The sequence below is a fragment of the Mchenga conophoros genome, linkage group LG15 (assembly GCF_057382185.1).
Source record: "Mchenga conophoros isolate Kocher_MC1m ecotype Shallow Benthic linkage group LG15, M_conophoros_male_GT1.1, whole genome shotgun sequence".
NCBI classification, from domain to species: Eukaryota; Metazoa; Chordata; class Actinopteri; order Cichliformes; family Cichlidae; genus Mchenga; species Mchenga conophoros.
In genome coordinates, this window is record NC_140540.1 from 27,253,911 (window position 1) to 27,275,033 (window position 21,123).

The 21,123-nt window shown below is 44.5% G+C and overlaps 1 protein-coding gene across 2 annotated transcripts in view; it reads right to left on the minus strand.

Moving 5' to 3' along the window:
• Nucleotides 1–21,123, minus strand: part of LOC146558529 (pleckstrin homology domain-containing family G member 3-like) — a 44,528-nt gene that overhangs the window by 20,060 nt on the left and 3,345 nt on the right. The window contains exons 4-18 of one of the 2 annotated variants that reach the window (XM_085247928.1): nucleotides 17,099–19,109; nucleotides 15,883–15,945; nucleotides 14,331–14,803; nucleotides 8,158–8,267; nucleotides 7,452–7,521; nucleotides 7,322–7,368; nucleotides 7,076–7,226; nucleotides 5,048–5,179; nucleotides 4,256–4,438; nucleotides 4,069–4,161; nucleotides 3,896–3,982; nucleotides 3,782–3,815; nucleotides 3,582–3,683; nucleotides 3,470–3,502; nucleotides 2,588–2,883 (exon numbers count right to left, since the gene is read on the minus strand). In XM_085247928.1, the coding sequence (XP_085104054.1) occupies nucleotides 2,588–2,883; nucleotides 3,470–3,502; nucleotides 3,582–3,683; nucleotides 3,782–3,815; nucleotides 3,896–3,982; nucleotides 4,069–4,161; nucleotides 4,256–4,438; nucleotides 5,048–5,179; nucleotides 7,076–7,226; nucleotides 7,322–7,368; nucleotides 7,452–7,521; nucleotides 8,158–8,267; nucleotides 14,331–14,803; nucleotides 15,883–15,945; nucleotides 17,099–17,258 (2,034 nt within the window). In that variant the 5' untranslated portion in view covers nucleotides 17,259–19,109. Of the gene's footprint in view, nucleotides 1–2,587; nucleotides 2,884–3,054; nucleotides 3,066–3,469; nucleotides 3,503–3,581; nucleotides 3,684–3,781; nucleotides 3,816–3,895; nucleotides 3,983–4,068; nucleotides 4,162–4,255; nucleotides 4,439–5,047; nucleotides 5,180–7,075; nucleotides 7,227–7,321; nucleotides 7,369–7,451; nucleotides 7,522–8,157; nucleotides 8,268–14,330; nucleotides 14,804–15,882; nucleotides 15,946–17,098; nucleotides 19,110–21,123 lie in introns of both variants that reach the window. The other variant, XM_085247929.1, reaches the window with a different exon arrangement.

Consider the following 21,123-nt stretch of genomic DNA (forward strand, 5'->3'; position numbering starts at 1 on the left):
TTTAGTATTTCATCACAGAGCAAACCTTTATTTATTTAACATTTTTTTATTTTGTTCTAATGTTGAATTAACTGTGGGGATTTTTTTAAGTGGGCACTCGGGATGTCATATGACCAGAAATGTGGTAACTGGAATTCAACAGTATGGAAGAAAAAATCTGCTAAGAACAAAACACACACAAAACCCCCCAAGAAAATTCAAATTCATTCCATGTAATCCAATCTAAAACATTTTAAACTGCTGAACAGCAACACAAACAGTGTTAAAAAACAGTGTTAACAGAATGATTATGATGATTTTGTACCAAAGTTTCAGGTCACATGGCACACCTAGTGTGTAGTGTGGGGTATCAGCTGGTAAGTATAGTTTTTTTTTCACATTTGTGTCCTTAGAGTTCAGATAGATAAAGCCTTGTGTATAATAATTAGTCATAACCACAACTCAAAGTCAGGGACTAACTAAATTTGGGACTTTGTGTCTGAGCCCAGGTTAAAACAACGTGTAAAAAAGCATTTAGCGGCATGGCTGAACAATGCTGTAAACTATTGATACTTATTTATCCATGTTCACAAAAAGGACTAATGTTTTTATTTGATTATTTGCATGTGTTAAACTGTGTCACCACCTTACGCTTTCATTTGAGTTTACTCAAAAGTCTCTATACAGTTCTCTTTTACCACTGTGTGGACTCTGTTTACATTAAAACATAAAAAAGAATGAGTAATAAAGAGATGTGTAGACAGATCAGTAGATTAAGTAGACCAATAGAAACAGTTGTTCAGCCATGTTCTAAGAAACCAACACAGTTTAAAGGTTCAGGATTGTGGTTTTAAAAGTGGAATTTTCATGTATTTCATGTGTTGCTTATTATTTTTATTTACTTATTTAATTTAGTTATTTTTATTTATTCTACTAGTCCTTTTCAGAAAGAAGCTGTAAAATATGACTTAAGATTTTTATGTTATTTTCTATGACATACAAAACAAATTGATGTATATAATACCGGTACTATTAAACATGATATACATATGTGTATATGTCTGAAAAACATTATGCTGTATATGAAAGTTTGTATTTTCTCCAGAATGTTTGTTCATCTTTTCAGTTCAATTTAACAAATTTGTTTTTACATTTATTTTTATTATTTTTTTTATGAATTAGAGATTTATAAAACATAATTCCACTCTTTAAGTGATTAGAAGAATATGAGCTTTTGTTATTCATTCAGAGGTTTGCTGACTACATTTTCTTTTTGTCATTACTCATCTTTTTCTAATTAAAATTTTAAACATTTTCAGTTATTTTCCAACTTCTTCTGTGTGAACATCAGCTTTCAAAAGTTCAGCACTTTTGTTTTCAGGTTAAAAATTCTTTATTTTCCAGCTAATTCAACATTTTTAGCTTAATATTCAGCAATTAATTCATTTCAGTGCATACATTCAGATTCAAGCATTCACACTGCAGTTTCTTCAGAAAATGCACTTTCTAGTTAGTCTCTGTGTTTCATGTAGTCTGCGTCGCGTCATCTGTGTTATCTCCCCTACCCCTTGTCATAGTTCCCCAGCCTTAACTAGTCCTAGTTTGTACTTTGTTTAGCCATAGTTTTCCCAGTCTATGTTCAGGTTTTCCCTCAGTTGCTTTGCTGCCTTGTTCCTTAAGTCTTCGGCCCTCAATAAAGGCTCGCCTTCTGTTAAGTCCGGTTTTGTGTCCTCACCTCTGTTTGCTCTTGGGTCCTCCACTCACTCCACACGGTCTGCCCCGGCGGTCCGTGACAGTTGGTGTGTGAATTAGCTAACCAACTAGCCATCAGAACAAGAGCATACTGCTTGTTTTTAAGTCTCTTATAATGGATTAGAACTAGTAGAACGCTTAGGTCAGGTGATAAGTTGCTTCTGATTGTTCCTAGAAGCAGACTAAGACACAGAGGTGACCGGGCCTTTGCGATTGCTGTGCCTAAACTTTGGACCAGTCTGCCTCTTCAAATTAGGATCTCTCCAACACTCGACATTTTTAAATCCCGTCTGAAAACACATCCTTACTCCCTAACTTTTAACTGTGACTGAGTTTTTGTTTTGTTCTCGTTGTGTCTTTGTTTCACTTTTTAGTTTGTACAGCACTTTGGTCAACTGTGTTGTTTTTAAATGTGCTTATAGATAAACAGATTGATAAGATTCACAGAGGTTAGGACTTTAGAGATGATGACTGAGGTCATGAGTGCTCATAAAACCTCAACATCTTTCTGATTTGATATATGTGAGGTTTTAACAAAGCTAGCCTAGCAGTTTGCTGTTGCTTCCAGTCTTTGTACTAATCTAAACTAAACCTTTTGCAAAGAAAGTGACCCATCTGAAACAATCTGACTGAAGGAAAACAAAAAACAATGAATTTCATCCAAATATTGTCAGTTCCTTTAAACGCTGCCCCATGTGGTCACCCTGCGGTAGTTAAGTGTGTTGAACCCAAGCATGCAGCTCGGCTAGTGTTAGATGCCCATGAAGCAGTTACTTTGAGCTCCACAGCAGCATCCTTGTAGCGCATTACAGGGGCTGCGGGTGATGAAGACTGGGCTGGCACCGGAAAGCCTCACCGTCCCCGCGGCGGAAAAGAAGGCCTGGACAGTGACGTGCCAGCAGGAGATGGCAGCGAGCACGGAGCTAGCAAAGTCGTCTACCTGCTTGTCCTCCAGCAGAGCATCATCCAACTGACCCGCCTCTTCCACGCTGCACAGCAGGCGCTCTAGCGAGTCCTTCCTGCTGCCGAGCTCCGCCTCCTCCTCCGTGACAGACTCCCCCAGCATGCTGCTGCTGACGGTGGCCCGCAGAGAGCGCCTGTCATCTGAGCACTGCAGGACGTCACACACTATCATGTTTCTGCTTCCTAAAACTAAAGTGTGGCTCTGATAGCAGGACTGAGCCTCAGTAACCCTCACCGAAACATCGCTCATAAGAACACATCAGAAAGTTCACAGAGTCATAAACAGAAGAAAACAGAAGAAACAGTCTTTAAATCTGAGCAACAGCAAGCAGGCGTGTGTTCAATGAGTTTGGGTCTTACCTCCAGCAGCGCTGAGAGTCCAGCAGGGGATTCAGCAGAAGAACAAGAGCAAAAAGATTTGTTAGACACAACAGCTTTACCGGTTAACATCTGCAGCTTTAATCAGCCCAGAGAGCAACAGGCCTCAGAATCCTCACAGTGTTTTCTACCATGCTAACCCTTATTAGGTCCACAGCGGGTCAATCTGTTAGAGTCCAGACATTTTATTGAATTTTGCCCGAAATAAACATCTGCAAAATATTATAAGAGATAACCTAGAGGTCCAAATGCATGTCTGAGAAGGAAATCTAAAACCTGGGCAGAATACAACCTAAACAAAAACGTTCCAAGAGAAACTACTATGAGGACAAAAGTCACAAAAGTGGACATACTGATCAAAGATTTATCAAAATCGATTTCAATGAAATGACTTTACCTTTGTTGCTTTTCAGGGTTTGTTTGATTGGCTCTGGAGAAGAAACAAAACTGGTCGTTACACATCAATAACAACAAGATACCTTGATCAGTAATCCAGGTAATCTGATTACCTGACTGTCGGCGGCCCTGACGAGCATCTCGTGGGAACTCGTCAGAGTGGCAGGATGTGGCTTTCTTCAGGCGCTCAGGACTGTAACGGTACTTGGAAGGATCTACAGGGAAGCAACAACAACACAGAGGAGCATTTCATCACATCCTTATTAATCTTTGCTTTTATTAATCTTCTACAGCAGAAGAGATGTTTACTCACAGATGGAGTCCATCTCCAGGATAGCTTCTTTTGCCTGAAAGACACAACTAACCATTACTGGTGTCTGCACTGGTCACCTGGAGCGAAATGGGTGAGTATACTGATGCTTCTGACCTTCTGTGGGATGATGGCTTGGTGGTTTTCCACAATGATGCGTTTGATGTGATGAGCCCAGAGCTTCTTCTCCTCCACCGTCTTAGCCTGAAACATTAAAAGACAAAAACACGGAGTGAACTCCGATCCTCTCAGGCTTAAATATGTTGGCTGGCGGGTGGAGGTCGACTCACCTGGACGGTGTGAGGCTGTTTGGGGTTTTTGTAATGCATGACGCTGAAACTCAGGGAGTCTTTGGCGTTTTCGTTGAGCGTCAGTGTGGAGCACTGAAACCAAGAGACAGAACTAAGAATCAAACCTGCACTTAAAACAAAGACCTGAAAACCTGCAGCTCTTAGATGTTTGTCTGCTGCCACTCACAGAGATGTGCGTCTTGTAGACATAGTGCTCGCCGCGACGTTTGGTGATGAGCAGCACCCGGTCAAAGAGAAAGAGCGTTCTTTCATTTCTGGCTCGATGGACCTTGAAGTTTCCCTCCAGAACTAATTCTCCGTATGTGGTGAGATCAGGACCTTTCCAGTTTAGCAGCAGTGACTGAACCTCCTGAAGAACCAAACACAGAAACACTCAGACACTCCAGCCTTTGGTTGTTTTGGTTTGTTTTTAAGGAAGGAAGCCCTGAAACAACTTTGTAGAAAAAGAAAGTTCAACCTTTCCAGATTTAATTTCCTTTATCAGAGCAATTCAGTGCAGGGCTTCCTGTTTGAAAATGTCACCACTGGGAGCAAACTCTCTCTAAACTGTCACAAGATGTCAGAGCTAATAAATAGTTCTTATCTGGGACACGCCTCTCTTACATTTACCTTCTGATAAGAACTTCATCTGCACAGCCTAAAAACAGGAATGTATTCATTTAAAGTTATTTTCTATAATAATAATAATAATAATAATGTATACTTTATTGATCCCAGTGGGGAAATTCCTCTTTGCATTTAACCCATTCACCATTGGGTGCCCGGGAACAGTGTGTAGGGACGGTACTTTGCTCAGGGGTACCTCAGGGTAGCCGTTCAGTGGATTCAAACCCTCAACCTTCCGATCGTGGGGCCGCTGCTCTACCTACTGAGCTATCCCTACCCCAATATTTTCTTTTCACTTTATAGTCATAATTACAGTGTGTATAGAAAAAAACTTTGTTTTGCCATTAGTTACCTGGAGTCGGACAGCATGTTCGTGTTTTCTCTTCATGTCATTAATGTACCATGCCACTCCCGTCATAGTGTAGAGAGCCTCCTCTACCACCTCATAACCGTCATCCTCTGGGTCAAAATGCTTCTCTATCTCCTAAAGAAAACCATTACAAACACCAACAAATCAGCATAAAGTCATGTTCAGTTTAACCCGTTCATGCATGAATTATGACAACCTCAATCTGGATATTTTTCTTAAGTATTTTTATTCATTTTTAGGCATGAAAAAAAATAATTTTGAACTTCATTATTTTTTAAACACTTAGGTGGACAACTGTGTATGGAGTGACACATCAGTGTCTAATGTAGTGGTTTATGTGCAAGTATACCATCAACACTGACACAAATACCTGAAAACAGCCTTTGGATAGCTGTCCACTGTAGTCACCACTATACATGAAAAGGTTAAAACATACAATTTTATGCAGATGATACCAATTTATTTATGTAAAATGAAAGAGACACGATCACGCTGTAGCTTCAAACCAAATAACCAAAAAGTCTGACAAATATTCCCCAATACATGCTTGAAAGTATATATAGTCTAAAAAATAAAAGAAGACTCCCAAAAGGTTGATTCTGTTCATCTGGACGTTTTCAGTGGGAGAAATCATCACTTATCCAAGTGACTTCTTCAGTCTCAGCTGACTGCAGGTTTCCCCAATTTTATAAACAGTACATTTGCACAATAACTGAAATGTTCACTGAATGAACAATGGGCTGTGAGGTCAGTTCGTTGATCATTAATATGAAAATTGTCATGACCATGGATCAACAACCATTAATCAATGAACACTGATCAAAACCTATTGATCAATGGCCACAAGTACCATTCACAGAGAGTTCGGGAATGGCTGCAATCACAGCATTGTAAGATGGTGACAGATGTACCTTTAGGCCCCCTCCTCAATTCAGAGATGGGCTTTCCCTTTTCATGTGGCCTCCTTGACTCCCCGCTCAAACCAGCATTCCTCCCTGTCCATGATGTGTACATCCTCATCTTTTTAATGAAGACTGAAGGAGTCTTCATTAAAGAGACTCCCTCTTATTAGATTATTCTGTTATTATATGTTACCTTATATATGTAATCAAAGTAGTTGAATTAGAATACTGCTGTAGATCATATTATACCCTTTAATATAGAGTGTGTGAGCTGTATGTAGTTTAGTTCTCATTATACTTTTGAGTTAACAGAACATATTCACATATTAGTTCATTAGATAAATGTGCATCACTCTGTATCCTTGATCTGCTGGGAATGTGTTACACTGTTTTCTTGACATGTTCTATTGTTGAATCATGAAGAGAAGGAGACTCTGTGTCTAAGACAGGGGAGATAGACAGACCACATTCCATACCCCCACCTTAGAAAGCAGAGAAACAACTGCCGAGGTCATAACTTAGGCGCTGTAACGGAGAAAGAATGTGATGTTTTGGCTTTTACGACTAGATGGGGGCCACTAGAGACTATAAAAAGCTGAGCAACCCGTCACCATTTTGAGACTTGCTGTGACCCTCTTCAGGCATGTCTCCCCATCATGATGGTCCTTATGCTCTTAAGTGTTGAATTGTATGGAAATAAATGATTGTTGATTGAGCATAAATACACCGAGTATTGTCCTTCCTTCAGCCCAAAGATTCAAAGAATTGGGAGATTTCAACACTCTCAACCCAAACGAATCATCCACATCTGGAAGTTTTTTCCAAATACCGTGGATATCCACTCAAAATTCACTTATGTGTTGCTCATATAGTTTTCAGTTAGTTGGCTAAAAAAAAATATAACTAAGAAGATAACTTCTGCTTTCACACCAGGAAATGTCTGAAGACACTTTAACTCTGACTGATCCTCCGGGAATGTGTGTGTGTCTTCGTGTGAAATGTGATGTAAACGTGGCCTTAGACATATTTGCTTCATCTCAGTCCTCTGGTCTATTTCTACAGGTTTGGATGCAGGTGTAACTGGTTGTCAGGTGTGCTGGTGTGGTACCTGTAGCAGCAGGTGGTATTTAAGGATCCTCTGAACAGGTTTGAGCAGGTATGAACCCAGAGGCAGCGAACGTTTAAGCGAGGACTGGCGGTCCCGGAAAAATTTGGCAAGAGATTTGTTCCTCATGCACTCCGTCAGCGCCGCCACCGAACTGCAACAGGAGAGAGGAGACAGACAAGTGTGGACAGGTCAATGTGAATGAGACAAGGTTTTTAAAATGTGCTCGAAACCTAACGTATGGCTTACTTTGGGTAGTTGGTGCAGTACTGTGTGTAGATGTCAAAGTACTCGCTCTGAAATACAACAAGCCAAGAGTTTTATCAGCCGCTGCTTGTACGAACCATCCTCACCCAAATCCAATCAGATCTGGTCTCACCTTGATGACGAAGCACCTGGCGATGGCGACGGGGTCGTTGTCACACTGGTCGAGATCCTGAAGCAGCTCGCTGTGAACAGGAAACACTGTCACCGTGGCGACCCCAGCAACAACAACGCTTTGCATGTCACCAGGAGCAAACCAAAGGAAACCTGAAGTTTTTCTCTCGTTTCAGCAGTTTCCTTGGTTCTCACTTCAGAGTCTGAATCCTAACGCTCATTTTAATATTTCATGATGTTTTTCTGATGTTTTGGAGTTTTTACCTTTAACCATGAAGGCAGACAAGAAGGAGGGAGGAGAGCAGACGAATGACATGCAGTGAAAGTCTCTGTTACCTTCTACTCGAATGACTCGACTAACACTAAACCAAAGGCTGACATCATGGTGGTCATGGTTATTTTTATATATACGATCTGGTTTGTGTTACGGTGTTCGTCTGTGGCTGCACCGTTCAGGAGTGAAAATGGGTGAAACGGTTTGTTCATATTTAACCTGCTGAATCGTTCCTAAACATGAAGGCACTCAAAGTCACAGCAAACAGAGCACTCCATGTTGTGCAGTAGAACAGCGCCGGTCTGCAAAGCAAACTCACCCCTCGACAGGAAACAGAGAGCGCTGACATGGGGGAGACGTAACATCAACGTTAACCGTTTTAGACAAAATATCGTGCTATGATAACGGACACATTAAACTTTATCTTCTTCACCTGTTGAACTCGTAGATGTCCTCGATGTTTCCAAAGAGAGCGCAGACCAGCTCAGGACGGATCGACAGATCCGACTGGTCGGACTGATCGATGATGTGAGCCAGGTAGTCCTGCAGGGTAGGAGGGAGAGGTTAGTAGAGTGGACGGAAGGAAGGAAGAGACAAGCAGGGAAGAAGAGGATAAGAGGAAGTGACAGAAAGGTCAGGGGTCACTTTTTAAAAAGCTCAGCGTCAAATAAAACACCCTTTAAAATAAACTGGAATGTTTCCATTTCTCCAACAGGAGGCAGACTGAACGCTCACTGAGCTATACCACAGTAATCTGATTACTTCTGGCTTGATCAGAGATGCAGACTGTTTAACTCCTCTCTGGAGGGGAGAGGGAGGGGAAACAGGAGGACAAAGGAGGGGGGAACAACTAAGCTGTAGTGCCTCTTCACTTCACTGTGCAATACCTTTTGTGCAATACTTTTGTTAATAGTCAATGGTGCAATAGACTCCAAACTTGAAATGTGCAATTCACTTGTATCTTTATTTTTATTCCTATTTATCCCCTTCGTATATTTTATTTATATATGTCTCTGTATTTATATATATATATATATATCTCTCATGTCTGTATCATGTCTGCTAAGCGAGCCTACCGCAGACATGAGCGAGACAGATAAATATGAAGGCATGCCGGCTCGGACGTCGCCCGGATCAACAAGGTCCGCGTCAGGTGTTGAGGAACCAGGGCACCCTGACGAAAAGTGGGCTACTGGAACAAGAAGGCATCGTTGTTGGAATGCTACTACGCAAGTAACCCCGGCGGAAGGGGCTACATGAATAGGATGACGGACCTATGGATTCTTCGACTGCTCTCACAGCTAGAGATTGACGAGGTACAACACAAATGCTACGGCAAGGAGGAGTCAGGACGCCAGGTCAGGGGGGAGATATCATCACCCCCACCCGAGATTGGGTACATAGCCCCTCCATGGAGAAGGAGGCTAGATCAAAGTAGCACGGAGGGAGGTTAGCCAACTAACGGAGTTGCAGAAAGGTGCGACAAAGAAGGTGCATAAGAAATACAGCAAGCTGTCCATACCTGAGGCCTTGGAAACTGCCAAGCAAAGACTCACAGCCTTGGCCAGCCGCTTGAGGAGGTACACCAGAGAGATAGAAGGCAGGAGAATAAACCAGCTGTTCTCCACAGAACCAGCAAAGGTGTACTCTCAGTGGCAAGGGAACAATAATAAGAGAACAGCACCACCAAGGCTGGAGACGGAGCAATACTGGAAGAGCATATGGGAGAAGGACGCAACCCATAACGGCAATGCTCAGTGGCTAGTGGATCTGAGGGCGACCTCCCTGAACAGGGTCCAGTAACCATCACAGTGGCAGATATCCAAGGAAGGGTCTCCAGTATGAAGAGTTGGACAGCACCAGGGCCCGACATGGTTCACGCCTACTGGCTAAAGAAGCTGACTGCATTCCACGAGCGTCTGGCAGCACAAATGAACCAGCTGCTAGTTAACGAGAGACACCCGGAATGGCTAACCGAAGGTCGGACGGTCCTGATCCCCAAGGACCCCAAGAAGGGACCGGTCCCCTCCAACTACCGACCAATAACCTGCCTCAGTACTACATGGAAGCTCCTGTCAGGCATCATATCGGCTAAGATGAACAGGCACATGGGTCAATACATGAGTGGGACACAGAAAGGAATTGGCAAGAATACCAGAGGCGCAAAACACCAGCTACTGGTAGACAGAACAGTCAGCCGAGACTGCAAGACCAGACTGACCAACCTGTGCACTGCCTGGATTGATTACAAGAAGGCCTATGACTCAATGCCCCACAGCTGGATACTGGAATGCCTAGAATTGTACAAGATCAATGGGATCCTGGCGTACAACACTAGAGGCCAACTCCAAGCCCATAGCACAAGTCACCATCAAGTGCGGGATCTACCAAGGAGATGCTCTGTCCCCACTGCTGTTCTGCATAGGCCTGAACCCCCTCAGTGAGATCATTAACAAGACTGGATAGGTAGTCAGAACTGAGGGGATTGAACTACCAGAAGGCAACATTGCAGACATAGAGGACAGTTACAAGTACCTGGGGATCCCGCAGGCAAATGGGAACCATGAAGAGGGCGCTAGAAAGGCTGCAACCACCAAGTACCTGCAGAGGGTCAGGCAAGTCCTGAGGAGTCAGCTGAATGGTAAGAACAAGATCCGGGCCATCAACACGTACGCCCTGCCCGTGATCAGGTACCCTGCTGGGGTAATAGACTGGCCAAAGGAGGAGATAGAAGCCACTGACATAAAGACAAGAAAGCTCCTTGGAGGGTTTCACCCCAAGTCCAGCACCCTGAGGCAGTACGCTAAGCGGAAGGAAGGGGGCCGGGGACTGGTGAGTGTCAGCACCACAGTCCAGGATGAGACAACGAACATCCAAGAATACATTGGGAAGATGGCCCCAACTGACCGAGTGCTCAGTGAATACCTCAGGCAGCAGAAACCCAAGAAAGAGGAGGGAGACGAGGAACCATCATGGAAGGACAGGCCCCTGCATGGTATGTACCACCGGCAGATAGAGGAGGTGGCTGATATCCAGAAATCCTACCAGTGGCTGGACAAAGCTGGACTGAAAGACAGCACAGAGGCACTAATCATGGCAGCACAAGAACAAGCTCTGAGTACAAGATCAATAGAGGCTGGGGTCTATCACACCAGGCAAGACCCCAGGTGCAGGCTGTGTAAAGATGCCCCAGAGACAATCCAGCACATAACAGCAGGGTGCAAGATGCTAGCAGGCAAGGCATACATGGAACGCCATAACCAAGTGGCCGGCGTAGTGTACAGGAACATCTGTGCCGAGTATAACCTGGAAGTCCCGAGGTCAAAATGGGAGATGCCCCCAAGGGTGGTGGAGAATGACCGAGCTAAGATCCTGTGGGACTTCCAGATACAGACGGACAAAATGGTGGTGGCTAACCAACCGGACATAGTGGTGGTAGACAAACAGAAGAAGACGGCCGTAGTGATCGATGTAGCGGTTCTGAATGACAGCAACATCAGGAAGAAGGAACACGAGAAGCTCGAGAAATATCAAGGGCTCAGAGAAGAGCTCGAGAGGATGTGGAGGGTGAAGGTAATGGTGGTCCCCGTGGTAATCGGAGCACTAGGTGCGGTGACTCCCAAGCTAGGCGAGTGGCTCCAGCAGATCCCGGGAATAACATCGGAGATCTCTGTCCAGAAGAGCGCAGTCCTGGGAACAGCTAAGATACTGCGCAGGACCCTCAAGCTCCCAGGCCTCTGGTAGAGGACCCGAGCTTGAAGGATAAACCGCCCGCAGGGGTGTGCTGGGTGTTTTTTTTTATATATATATATACACTCAACAAAAATATAAATGCAACACCTTTGTTACTGCTCCCATTCCCCATGGGATGGACGTAGAGACCTAAAATTCATTCCAGATACACAATATAACCATCCCTCCCAAACAGTGGTCACAAATCAGTCCAAATGTGTGGTAGTGGGCACATCTGCTTTATTGAGATAATCCATCCCACCTCACAGGTGTGCCACATCAGGATGCTGATCTGACATCATGGGTAGTGCACAGGTGTACCTCAGACTGCCCACAACAAAAGGCCACCCTGGAATGTGCAGTTTTTTGTGCTATTGGGGGTCTGGGGACCCAGAACCGGTCAGTATCTGGTGTGACCACCATTTGCCTCATACAGTGCAACACATCGTCGCATGGAGTCTATCAGATTGTCAATTGTGGCCTGTGGAATGTTGGTCCACTCCACTTCAATGGCTGTGCGAGGTTGTTGGATATTCGTGGGAACTGGTGCACGCTGTCGTATACGCCGGTCAAGCACATCCCGAACATGCTCAATGGGTGACATGTCAATGGGTGAGTATGCTGGCCATGCAAGAACTGGGACATTCTCAGCTGCCATCTGCCCTGAACAATGTGAACCATGATTCATCCGTGAAGCGCACACCTCTCCAACGTGCCAGACGCCATCGAATGTGAGCATTTGCCCACACAAGTCTGTTACGGCGACGAGCTGGAGTCAGGTCAAGACCCCGATGAGGACGACGGGCATGCAGTTGAGCGTCCCTGAGACGGTTTCTGACAGTTTGTGCAGAAATTGTTTGGTTGTGCAAACCAATTGTTCCAGCAGCTGTCTGGGTGGCTGGTCTCAGACGATCTTGGAGGTGAACCTGCTGGATGTGGACGTCCTGGGCTGGTGTGGTTACACGAGGTCTGCGGTTGTGAGGCCGGTTGGATGTGCTGCCATATTCTCTGAAACGCCTGTGGAGACGGCTTATGGTTGAGAAATGAACATTCAATGCACGGGCGACAGATCTGGTTGACATTCCTGCTGTCAGCATGCCAATTGCACGCTCCCTCATTGCTTGTGGCATCTGTGGCATTTTGCTGTGAGACAAAACTGCACATTCCAGGGTGGCCTTTTGTTGTGGGCAGTCTGAGGTACACCTGTGCACTACTCATGATGTCCTATCAGCATCCTGATGTGGCACACCTGTGAGGTGGGATGGATTATCTCAATATAGCAGATGTGCCCACTACCACACATTTGGACTGATTTGTGACCACTGTTTGGGAGGGATGGTTATATTGTGTATCTGGAATGAATTTTAGGTCTCTACGTCCATCCCATGGGGAATGGGAGCAGTAACAAAGGTGTTGCGTTTATATTTTTGTTGAGTGTATATATATATATATATATATATATATATATATATATATATATATATATATAATATTCTGTAACTGTAACTTCTGTCGGTGCTGTGCTTTTGGAAACTGAATTTCCCAGAGGAACCCACCCGAGGGATTAATAAAGTTTTATCTTATCTTATCTTTCTGTTTGATTAAATATATATATATTCCATATGTTTGGTATTTATTATTGAGGTAAGTACATAAACACATTTATTGTTTTAAATAAAAGCGATTACGTAATTATGTTTATTTTTATAAACTGAACTTTAAAATCTGTGTATCAGTTTATGTTTAATGTGTCAGAGTTTACTTGATTTTTAAATATTTAAAAAAAATGGAGAAAACTCGTATGTCTGATGTGTTTACTGATTTCATATTACATATTCTATCTCACTTAGAGCTTTTTTAGAGCCTAAAACTTGTTATTATTTTATTATAAGGACAGGTCTTTGTTATTCTCTGAAACCTTGGTAAATAAATCATAATAAATATCTGTTAGAGTATTTCCGTTTTTCCGTTGCTCCTTCACTGGTTTGTTTTTTGTTTTCCTAAGTTTTTTAAACAGCCTGGTTTGATTGAGTCGTACTTCAGACACTGAAACAGGTGCGTGCAGCTCGGTGAGCCTGTTACATAAGCAGCTAATCCCATCACTGCAGAACGTCTTAGCTTGTTAATTATAGTCTGGCACTGAGTCATGGCCGGGGTAACGACTGACACCGCGAGCTGTCCTCTGTACGTGGAGATGCGTTCAGGAAACGCGTATGTTTCACGAGCCCAAAATGTTCAGACTAAGAAAAATGGGTCAATTTTTGTCCTGAGTGCTTTCAGAATAGAAATGAAATGTTTGAAGTTCAGACAGTTTTACCTTGGTGAGTTTAGATTAAAACTAAAGGATGAGAAGCTCATGCATCAGCAGCTTAAAAACCAAACCCTGTCCAGCTCCATGGTCACTGATCATCGTTTGAAAATAAGACGCCAAGGATGGAAGTGTTTCTACTTCATGTTCTACACCATGGAAATGATCCTGGGATCATCCACCGCCACCCTCTGTGGACATCCAGGTGTTTTCATGAGATCACAGACTAGACTTTCAGAGAAAAGCTTAGCGCCTGAAGTTACTTTAGAGATAGTTTCAGGATAAAGCGTCAAACCATCAGCGAGCGTGATCAAAGCAAACTTGACTCGTCCTGAACCCGCCGCTAGCGAGCAGCGATCGATGTTCCAGGTATTCGGCAACAGAATTCCAGGAACTCAGGAGGTGGTACTGAGTTAAACTACCAATGAGAATAAAGGATATGGTTGGACAGGTGGCTACCTAGGCAACCACAATGACCAACCATCCACATCAGTGAAAAATTTGAGCCCGTAGAGCCCACACCTGTTACCATGACACCTATAGGGTCACGCAGTTAGGTAACTCACCTCCACGATCATGCGCAGATCTCTCACATACATCCTCTCTGTCTCGATGATCTCCATGACGACGCGGTCTAGGTAGGTCAGCTGAGGGTTGGGCGCCATGCTGGCGCGGATAAACGGTGAAGCCGGCTGCCGGCGGCTCAAGGTACGACTCGCCTTCCAGTCTTTGTTGTTGTTGTTTTTGTTGTGAATGAAGCTCCGCCCCTTCCTGTTGGGTTGGGGGCTCGACCCCTGGAGGTCTGCAGCGACCTCCTCGGGGCTCAGGTTAAGGTTGATGTCAGGGTCCGAGGAGGAGCTGGTGATAGATGGAGGCAGCGCAAGGTTGTCGTCTCTGGAAGATCCAGACCCGGAGGACAAAGTGGAGATCAGGCTCACGGGGCGCCGGTAAGATGCCAGCAGGTCGGAGGAGTCGGAGGGTGTGGACGATGGAGCACGCTCATCGCTGCTGATGGAGGCGGTGGACAGGCGGGGGGACTCTGAGGAGGGGAGGGAGAGAGATGATGTCACTGATAGCAAACTTCTACATCATCACCTTTCACAATAAAAGCACTGAGCTTTTTCCACTGTCAGAGTGAGAGCAGAGTTTCACAATAAAAGCTTGTGTAAGGAGAAGTTAGAACATGATGAATGTTTGTCCGCAAAGACAGATAAAGCAGTGTGTTATTTTGGTCCTGGAGTCTGAATTCACTTTGAGGAAACACTCACGCCTCACATCCACAGCTGCAAACATCTGGACAGGTTGTGGCCTATTAACCACACCTGAGGAATGTCAGGAATCCAAATGTGTTTAGATGTTTTTACAGTGAAGAAACAGTTTGTACTGTGTGAAGCAACTGAACGAATGAGCAACATTTCAACATGTACATGCGGGCTGCTTGGCTGGGAATCAAATGTTCAGGAACTGACTCATCAGGTGGTTCGAGCTCCGGGAGTTTCAAAGTGAAACGCCTCAAACGCCCATTTCTTCCATCGACCTATAGTTCCTCTGGTGTCCAGCATAGGCAGCAGTGAGTCAGTCCCCATTGACTCCCATATTAACATAAACATGTTTACAGCCTGTAAAAAACACTTTGATCTATCTTCAAAACACCTGTAGTCAATAACTCACCTGTTTAGTGTATGAAGACTGAGAGTTTGCATTATCAGGGGCGTGGCCTCTATGACTTACAGGTGCATGGTTACACAGATGGGTGTAGCTGCTAGCTGTCTTATTTGTGCTGTTTTATCCTTTAGGATGAGTTTCATGATATCATCATGACAATAACAACATGGCTGCTGTGCAGTTACTTGCTGATGCTGGCAGATGTTTACAGGTATGACACTGTGAGAAAGTGGAAGCTACACATTCGTGTTTCATGTATGTAACCAGATTCTCGGATCAGGTGTTCAAGCATGGTCCAACCAGCCAATCACAGCAGGTTCCCACAGACTCTTTCAGTGAAATCAGCATGTAGCAGATCAGCGATAGTCATTTATTCCTTTTGGATTAATTGGTTTAGCTTCATTGACAGATTTCTTGGAATCGCATACTGAGAGATTTGGTTGGCGCACGTACCGGCTAACCAGTCCTCTGAGGGTTTGGCTAAATATCTGAAGAGCAGCGACACCGACAGTCCACCTGAGACACAGACACACACATTCAACATGTGGACGACAACAGTAGGACAGCAGAGCGCTCCTCAGACAGGAAGTTCCTGCTGCCACCGTCTCTGATGTTCCCATTAAACATGCACAGAACTATCAAACCTGACTTCAGAACACAGACAGAGCATGCTCCCCAACAGGTGGAAAAGCAGGCACACAAAGGCAGGGGGTAACCAGCTTTCGGACCTGTCCTCTCTGCTTCGCTGCACACACATTACAAACTGCACTTGAACACAACAGCAGCTCAGGTCTGAATCATTTCAAACGGATCCTCTGTCCAATACTCAACAAACTCAGACACAAACACAGTTTCCTGAATTTCCTTCAGAATAAAAGTCAGTTAAAAGCCTTTAATGTGAAGCTGTGGGTGAAGTAAATTAACCCTGCAGGACTTTCAGCGGGAGGATCAGACGGACCTCTTCCGGCTCCGAAGAGCAGCTCAGCCGGAGGGTTTCACGCTGTGTTCACTTCCTCCCACATGACAGGAATCTCAGAAGCCAAAACACAAATCCTCCTTGAGAGGGAACACAGGAGAAGGAGGGGAGGAGGAGTGCGTGTTTGAATGAAAACAGCTACACACACACACACACACACACACACGCGCACACACACACACACACACACACACACACTAGTCCGTTAGCTCTTTGGCTTCCTGCCATTCTGCAGCCAGGGAGGCGTTTACTCACCAGACAGGAAGGGAGTGAGTTTATGGATGTGATATGAGGCCTGGTGGGCCAGTCACAGCTCAGAGTTTACATTCAAACACCTTCAAACACACACAGGGTTGACCTTTGACCTCTGCAACCGTTGGACCAACAGGAAGAGCAGCTTTTCTAGGACCCTGACCAGAGTTTGAAACCAGAATAAAAACTCAAACAAACAGGAGAGAAATGTGCTGAAAACATCTGAAACCTCTTCACCTGCTCCGTTTAACACCTGTGAAGAAAAACGTGTTTGTTTAAAAATAAATAAATAAATTATCCACTCCGCTCATAGCTTTAACACTAATGAGCTTTATTCAAACCTCTGACACTAGAAAACAGTCTCTGAGACCTCACTCCATCCAAAATGCTGCATCAGGAAAAAAGTCTGAGATTTTCAGGGACCATCTGACGGCGACTCACCAAACCAGCGGCGCACAAACACTCGTCTGAGCCGCCGATCCTCCTCCACACTCCTGAAAGAGATCTTCACCTGTTTCTCTGAACAGAAACACCTGACCACAGCTACATCGCCTCCTCCTCCTCCAGTCAGACTGCGCCACATGCTCCTCTGATACCCCATTGAACCTGAACGCTGGGCTCAACAAACGTCCTCAAAAACAAAAAGCGGATGAAAAAGAAGAGGTTGAGTTTTCCTGCAGCTCTAAAGTGCCCTGAATGCCCCACATCTGTAAACTGTGACTGCAGAGCTGAACAGAAACATGAGGAGGAAGAGGAGGAGGAGGAGGAGTTACAGGAGGAGGAGAAAGGGCAGACAGCAGGAGGAGTTGCTGAGGGGAGGAAAAGATTTAAAAAGTGAGGAAGATGAAGGTCCTTCCTCCTCTCTGTTTGGGTTCAAATGAATAAAAAAATATTTAAAAAAAAAAAGAATCACAAAGAAACGCTAGCAGAGGGAGGAGCTACAAACTGACCTGACATGAGCCAGAAATACACTAGAGGGCGTTACCGAGCAACCACAGAGACTCGGGATCTGATCAGAAACATCTGAACAAACACAAGAGCTCACGATTTAATGATGACATGCAGCAACACAGACACAACAACACGGACACAGGCAGCAACATGGCAAAACAGACACACAACAACACAGACATAAACAACACAGTCACAGACACACAACAACACAGACACACAGGCAGCATCAAGACATCACAAAACACAACATTACGGCAACAGATACACAGGCAGCAACACAACAACACGGCAGAACCACGGCAACCTCGCCGTCGGCTCCGATTTACTTGTCGCTTGCAGGTTGGCCCTGCCCCTCTGGACAACTTTAATCACTGTACTCGACTGAGTGCCTTCCTCTGCGCCTCCTCACACACTTTCTCTTCAGCTCTGTTCAATGGGACCTGAACTGCAGTCTGAAGATTACCCAGCTGCACCTGAACTCATCACTGATGTCATCCGTTTCTGTTCATAAAAAACTTTATTAGCATCATCATTTATTTTAGGTCCTCTTTTATTTCATTTTAAAGAGTCACATGTTTACTGGGGATGGAGCCTGAAAGACATCACTGAGTGTGGTTTCATTTCAAATACAAACGGAGCTCTGTCTTAACCTGCTAGGAACTGGCGTCCACATATGTGGACATCACATTTGTGGGATGTCTAGACCAAAATAATACATTCTGCTCTACAAGGGCTTGATATCCAGTTACGAAGACAGTATACTGCCACTGTTCTATCAAAATTTAAAACAAATGTCCTCCTATGTGGCTCTCATTTCTCTCAGAAACAAAAATCAGGTCAGTCAGAATTATAAAGCACTTTGGGTGCCCAGAAAAGCGCTATGTAAATGCAATCCATTATTATTATCATCATCATTATTATTATTATTATTATTATTATTATTATTATTATTATTATTATCCCCTCCATTTCCCAGCTGACCTGAAGTAACCACAAACCCTGATCAGCAGATGCTGAATGGAAACACAGCGATTCACAGCGTTTCCATGAATCAAACGTCCCTGCAGCCACGAGACGTTTAGGGTGTGAAAATTCAAAACATATTATGGAAATGGAAATGCTTTGAATGAACATTTACATGATCCGAGTCACGTTCGTCCTCTCCAGCACGCTGCGTAGCTATGAATAATTGGACATCATCTTCTCCTTGTCGCTCCTTCAGCTCAGCGAGGTCAGAGCTGAGATGTGTCTTACTTTCACTGACATTGATGGCTCAGCTCCAGTTTGAATGTTTTTATTCCTCCACCTCCTGCTCCTCCATTTTGTTTCGGTCTGTTTGTTTGTGTCCTGAAGCGTCTCGGGGGGGGAAATAATGGCCAACTGTTCTTGAGACACAACGGAGCCGTTTAACCACAGTGTCTCGCCATGATGCCACAGACACACGCCACTTGTAACCAGCAGGGGTGGACAAAATATCAGGAACAGGAACAGATCAGTGCTGCAAGAAGTGTGACACTGTGAGTCGTGAACGGCAGAGTTACGGTTTGTATCATACAAGAAACATGTGTGAGAGGAAACAGTGAGTGAAGCATTCATCACGTTGAAGGTCCTGATCTGTGCAGCTTATCCTCTTTTAGAGGAACCAGATCTGATCTTCCTAAAGATCCTTCAAACCTCACACAGCTTCAGCCCAAAGTACTAAAACTTTTTATTGTTTGTTGTGATGAAAGAAAAATGTGTGAGTTCAGACAGCAGGGGTGCTGCTGCTGCACTAGTCAACATCAACTAAAAACCTTAGTTTCCTGATATGTTATTTTTATTTTGATTAGGTTTTTTTTAATCTGCAGACGAACACAGTACAGGAAGCTGAAGAGCTGACTGGCTAAATCTGTCTCACGTGTGGCGTTCCACAGGGTTCAGTCCAAGATCCTCTGATGTTTCCTGTTAAAATATTTCCTAATGTAACACTCAGTACTTTGTTTTACTGGTTTATAAAAAAAAATCTGACATCTGAGATGACTCATGATTGGCTGCTTTCACACAATAACTTAGGAAGTGGTGTCTGAGGATATGCATCACTTCCTGTCAGAGTGCTGAGTCAAACAGCAGGTAAACAAAACATCTTCTCCCTCTGCGGGGAAGAGAGTAGGATTAACGTGGAGCGTCATTGTTCCTGCACACCTCGAATGCCTCATTCTAACAGGAATAACCCCTCGTTTCCCATAAGCTCCTTTCACCTCCTGAACCCCGACCACAAGCACGGAAACAAAATCTATAATCTGTCGGTGTGATCGATCAGCAGCTGCACAATGAACAAGTACAGTGACATTTACACCTACAGATTAATCATCTCCTTATTGATAAGCATGTTTCCTCAGCTGGAGGCGTGTGTGTGTTAATCTGGAGTAATGGGGATTAAAGTTGTGAGTTAATCCATCACAGATTACACACTGGAAACAACAACAGGAGAAGCAGAGCTGAACACTGTGGACCTGAGCCACTGTAATCTGCACAGGTGAGCTCACTTTAAAACACCAGCAAAGTATAAACTATATTCCGCACAGTGGCCATACTCTCAGGTACGCCCAGGACTACTGGCCTCACGTTACCTGTTACTCAGACTCACACCTGCTGACAAACAGCTTTATTTGACGTGTTTTTCTTAGCTGATGTCGGTGAGCCTTGTGGCCAGTCGTCACTCACTTCTCCCGTTTTTAATAATCTGGGTAAATGTTGATGTTTCACACTGTGATGAGGCTTTCAGTGATTACCGTGCTCAGGGTTTCTGTTATTGAAGAACTCCTCTGATGTTCTAGTTTATTCATGTATGAGTATTTAGGTCAGTCGTCCACGGAGACAAACCTGCTGCACACACACTGAGGTCTGACAGACAGCAGCTAGCACATGTTCATACCAGCGTTTCATGAACATGAACATGCACAGCTCTCTGAGTTAGAGCTGTGGGACAGACGGCCTCACGCTTACTCCACTGTGTTTACAGAGAAGTTGATGGTCCACTCTGATCATCACCGCTGGTCTGAGGTGTTTGATTCTGTCCATGATGGACCAACAACTGCACTCTGGTTATGTCTGTTCCTCTGGGCTCTGTTCAGGTGCAGCTGTGCTGCCCTGTTCTTTCACAGAGGAGAGGCTTTCTCCCGTGAAGTCCTTCCAAGCAGTTGTACCCGTTCAGTCTGATTCTCAGAGTGCTGTCATGAACTCTGACCTCAGAGTAGCAACGATGTGCTGAAGTACGTTGTAGTTTCTCCACCTCAGAGCACGTCAGTAAGATCCAGCGAGTGCGAACAGCCGGACTCCAAACTTCACCTCCTCACACACAGGAGCCAGTCTGAACCAGTCCTGTGTGGACCAGAACTGCCTCAAACCAGTTTAAACAAAGCAGCATGATGATGTCATCGCGATAACCCCACCACCTATCTTATGCAACACATCAGCTGGTTCCCATAGTGATTAAGAGGCAGGTGACTTGAGATCATGTTCAAGTCTGACAC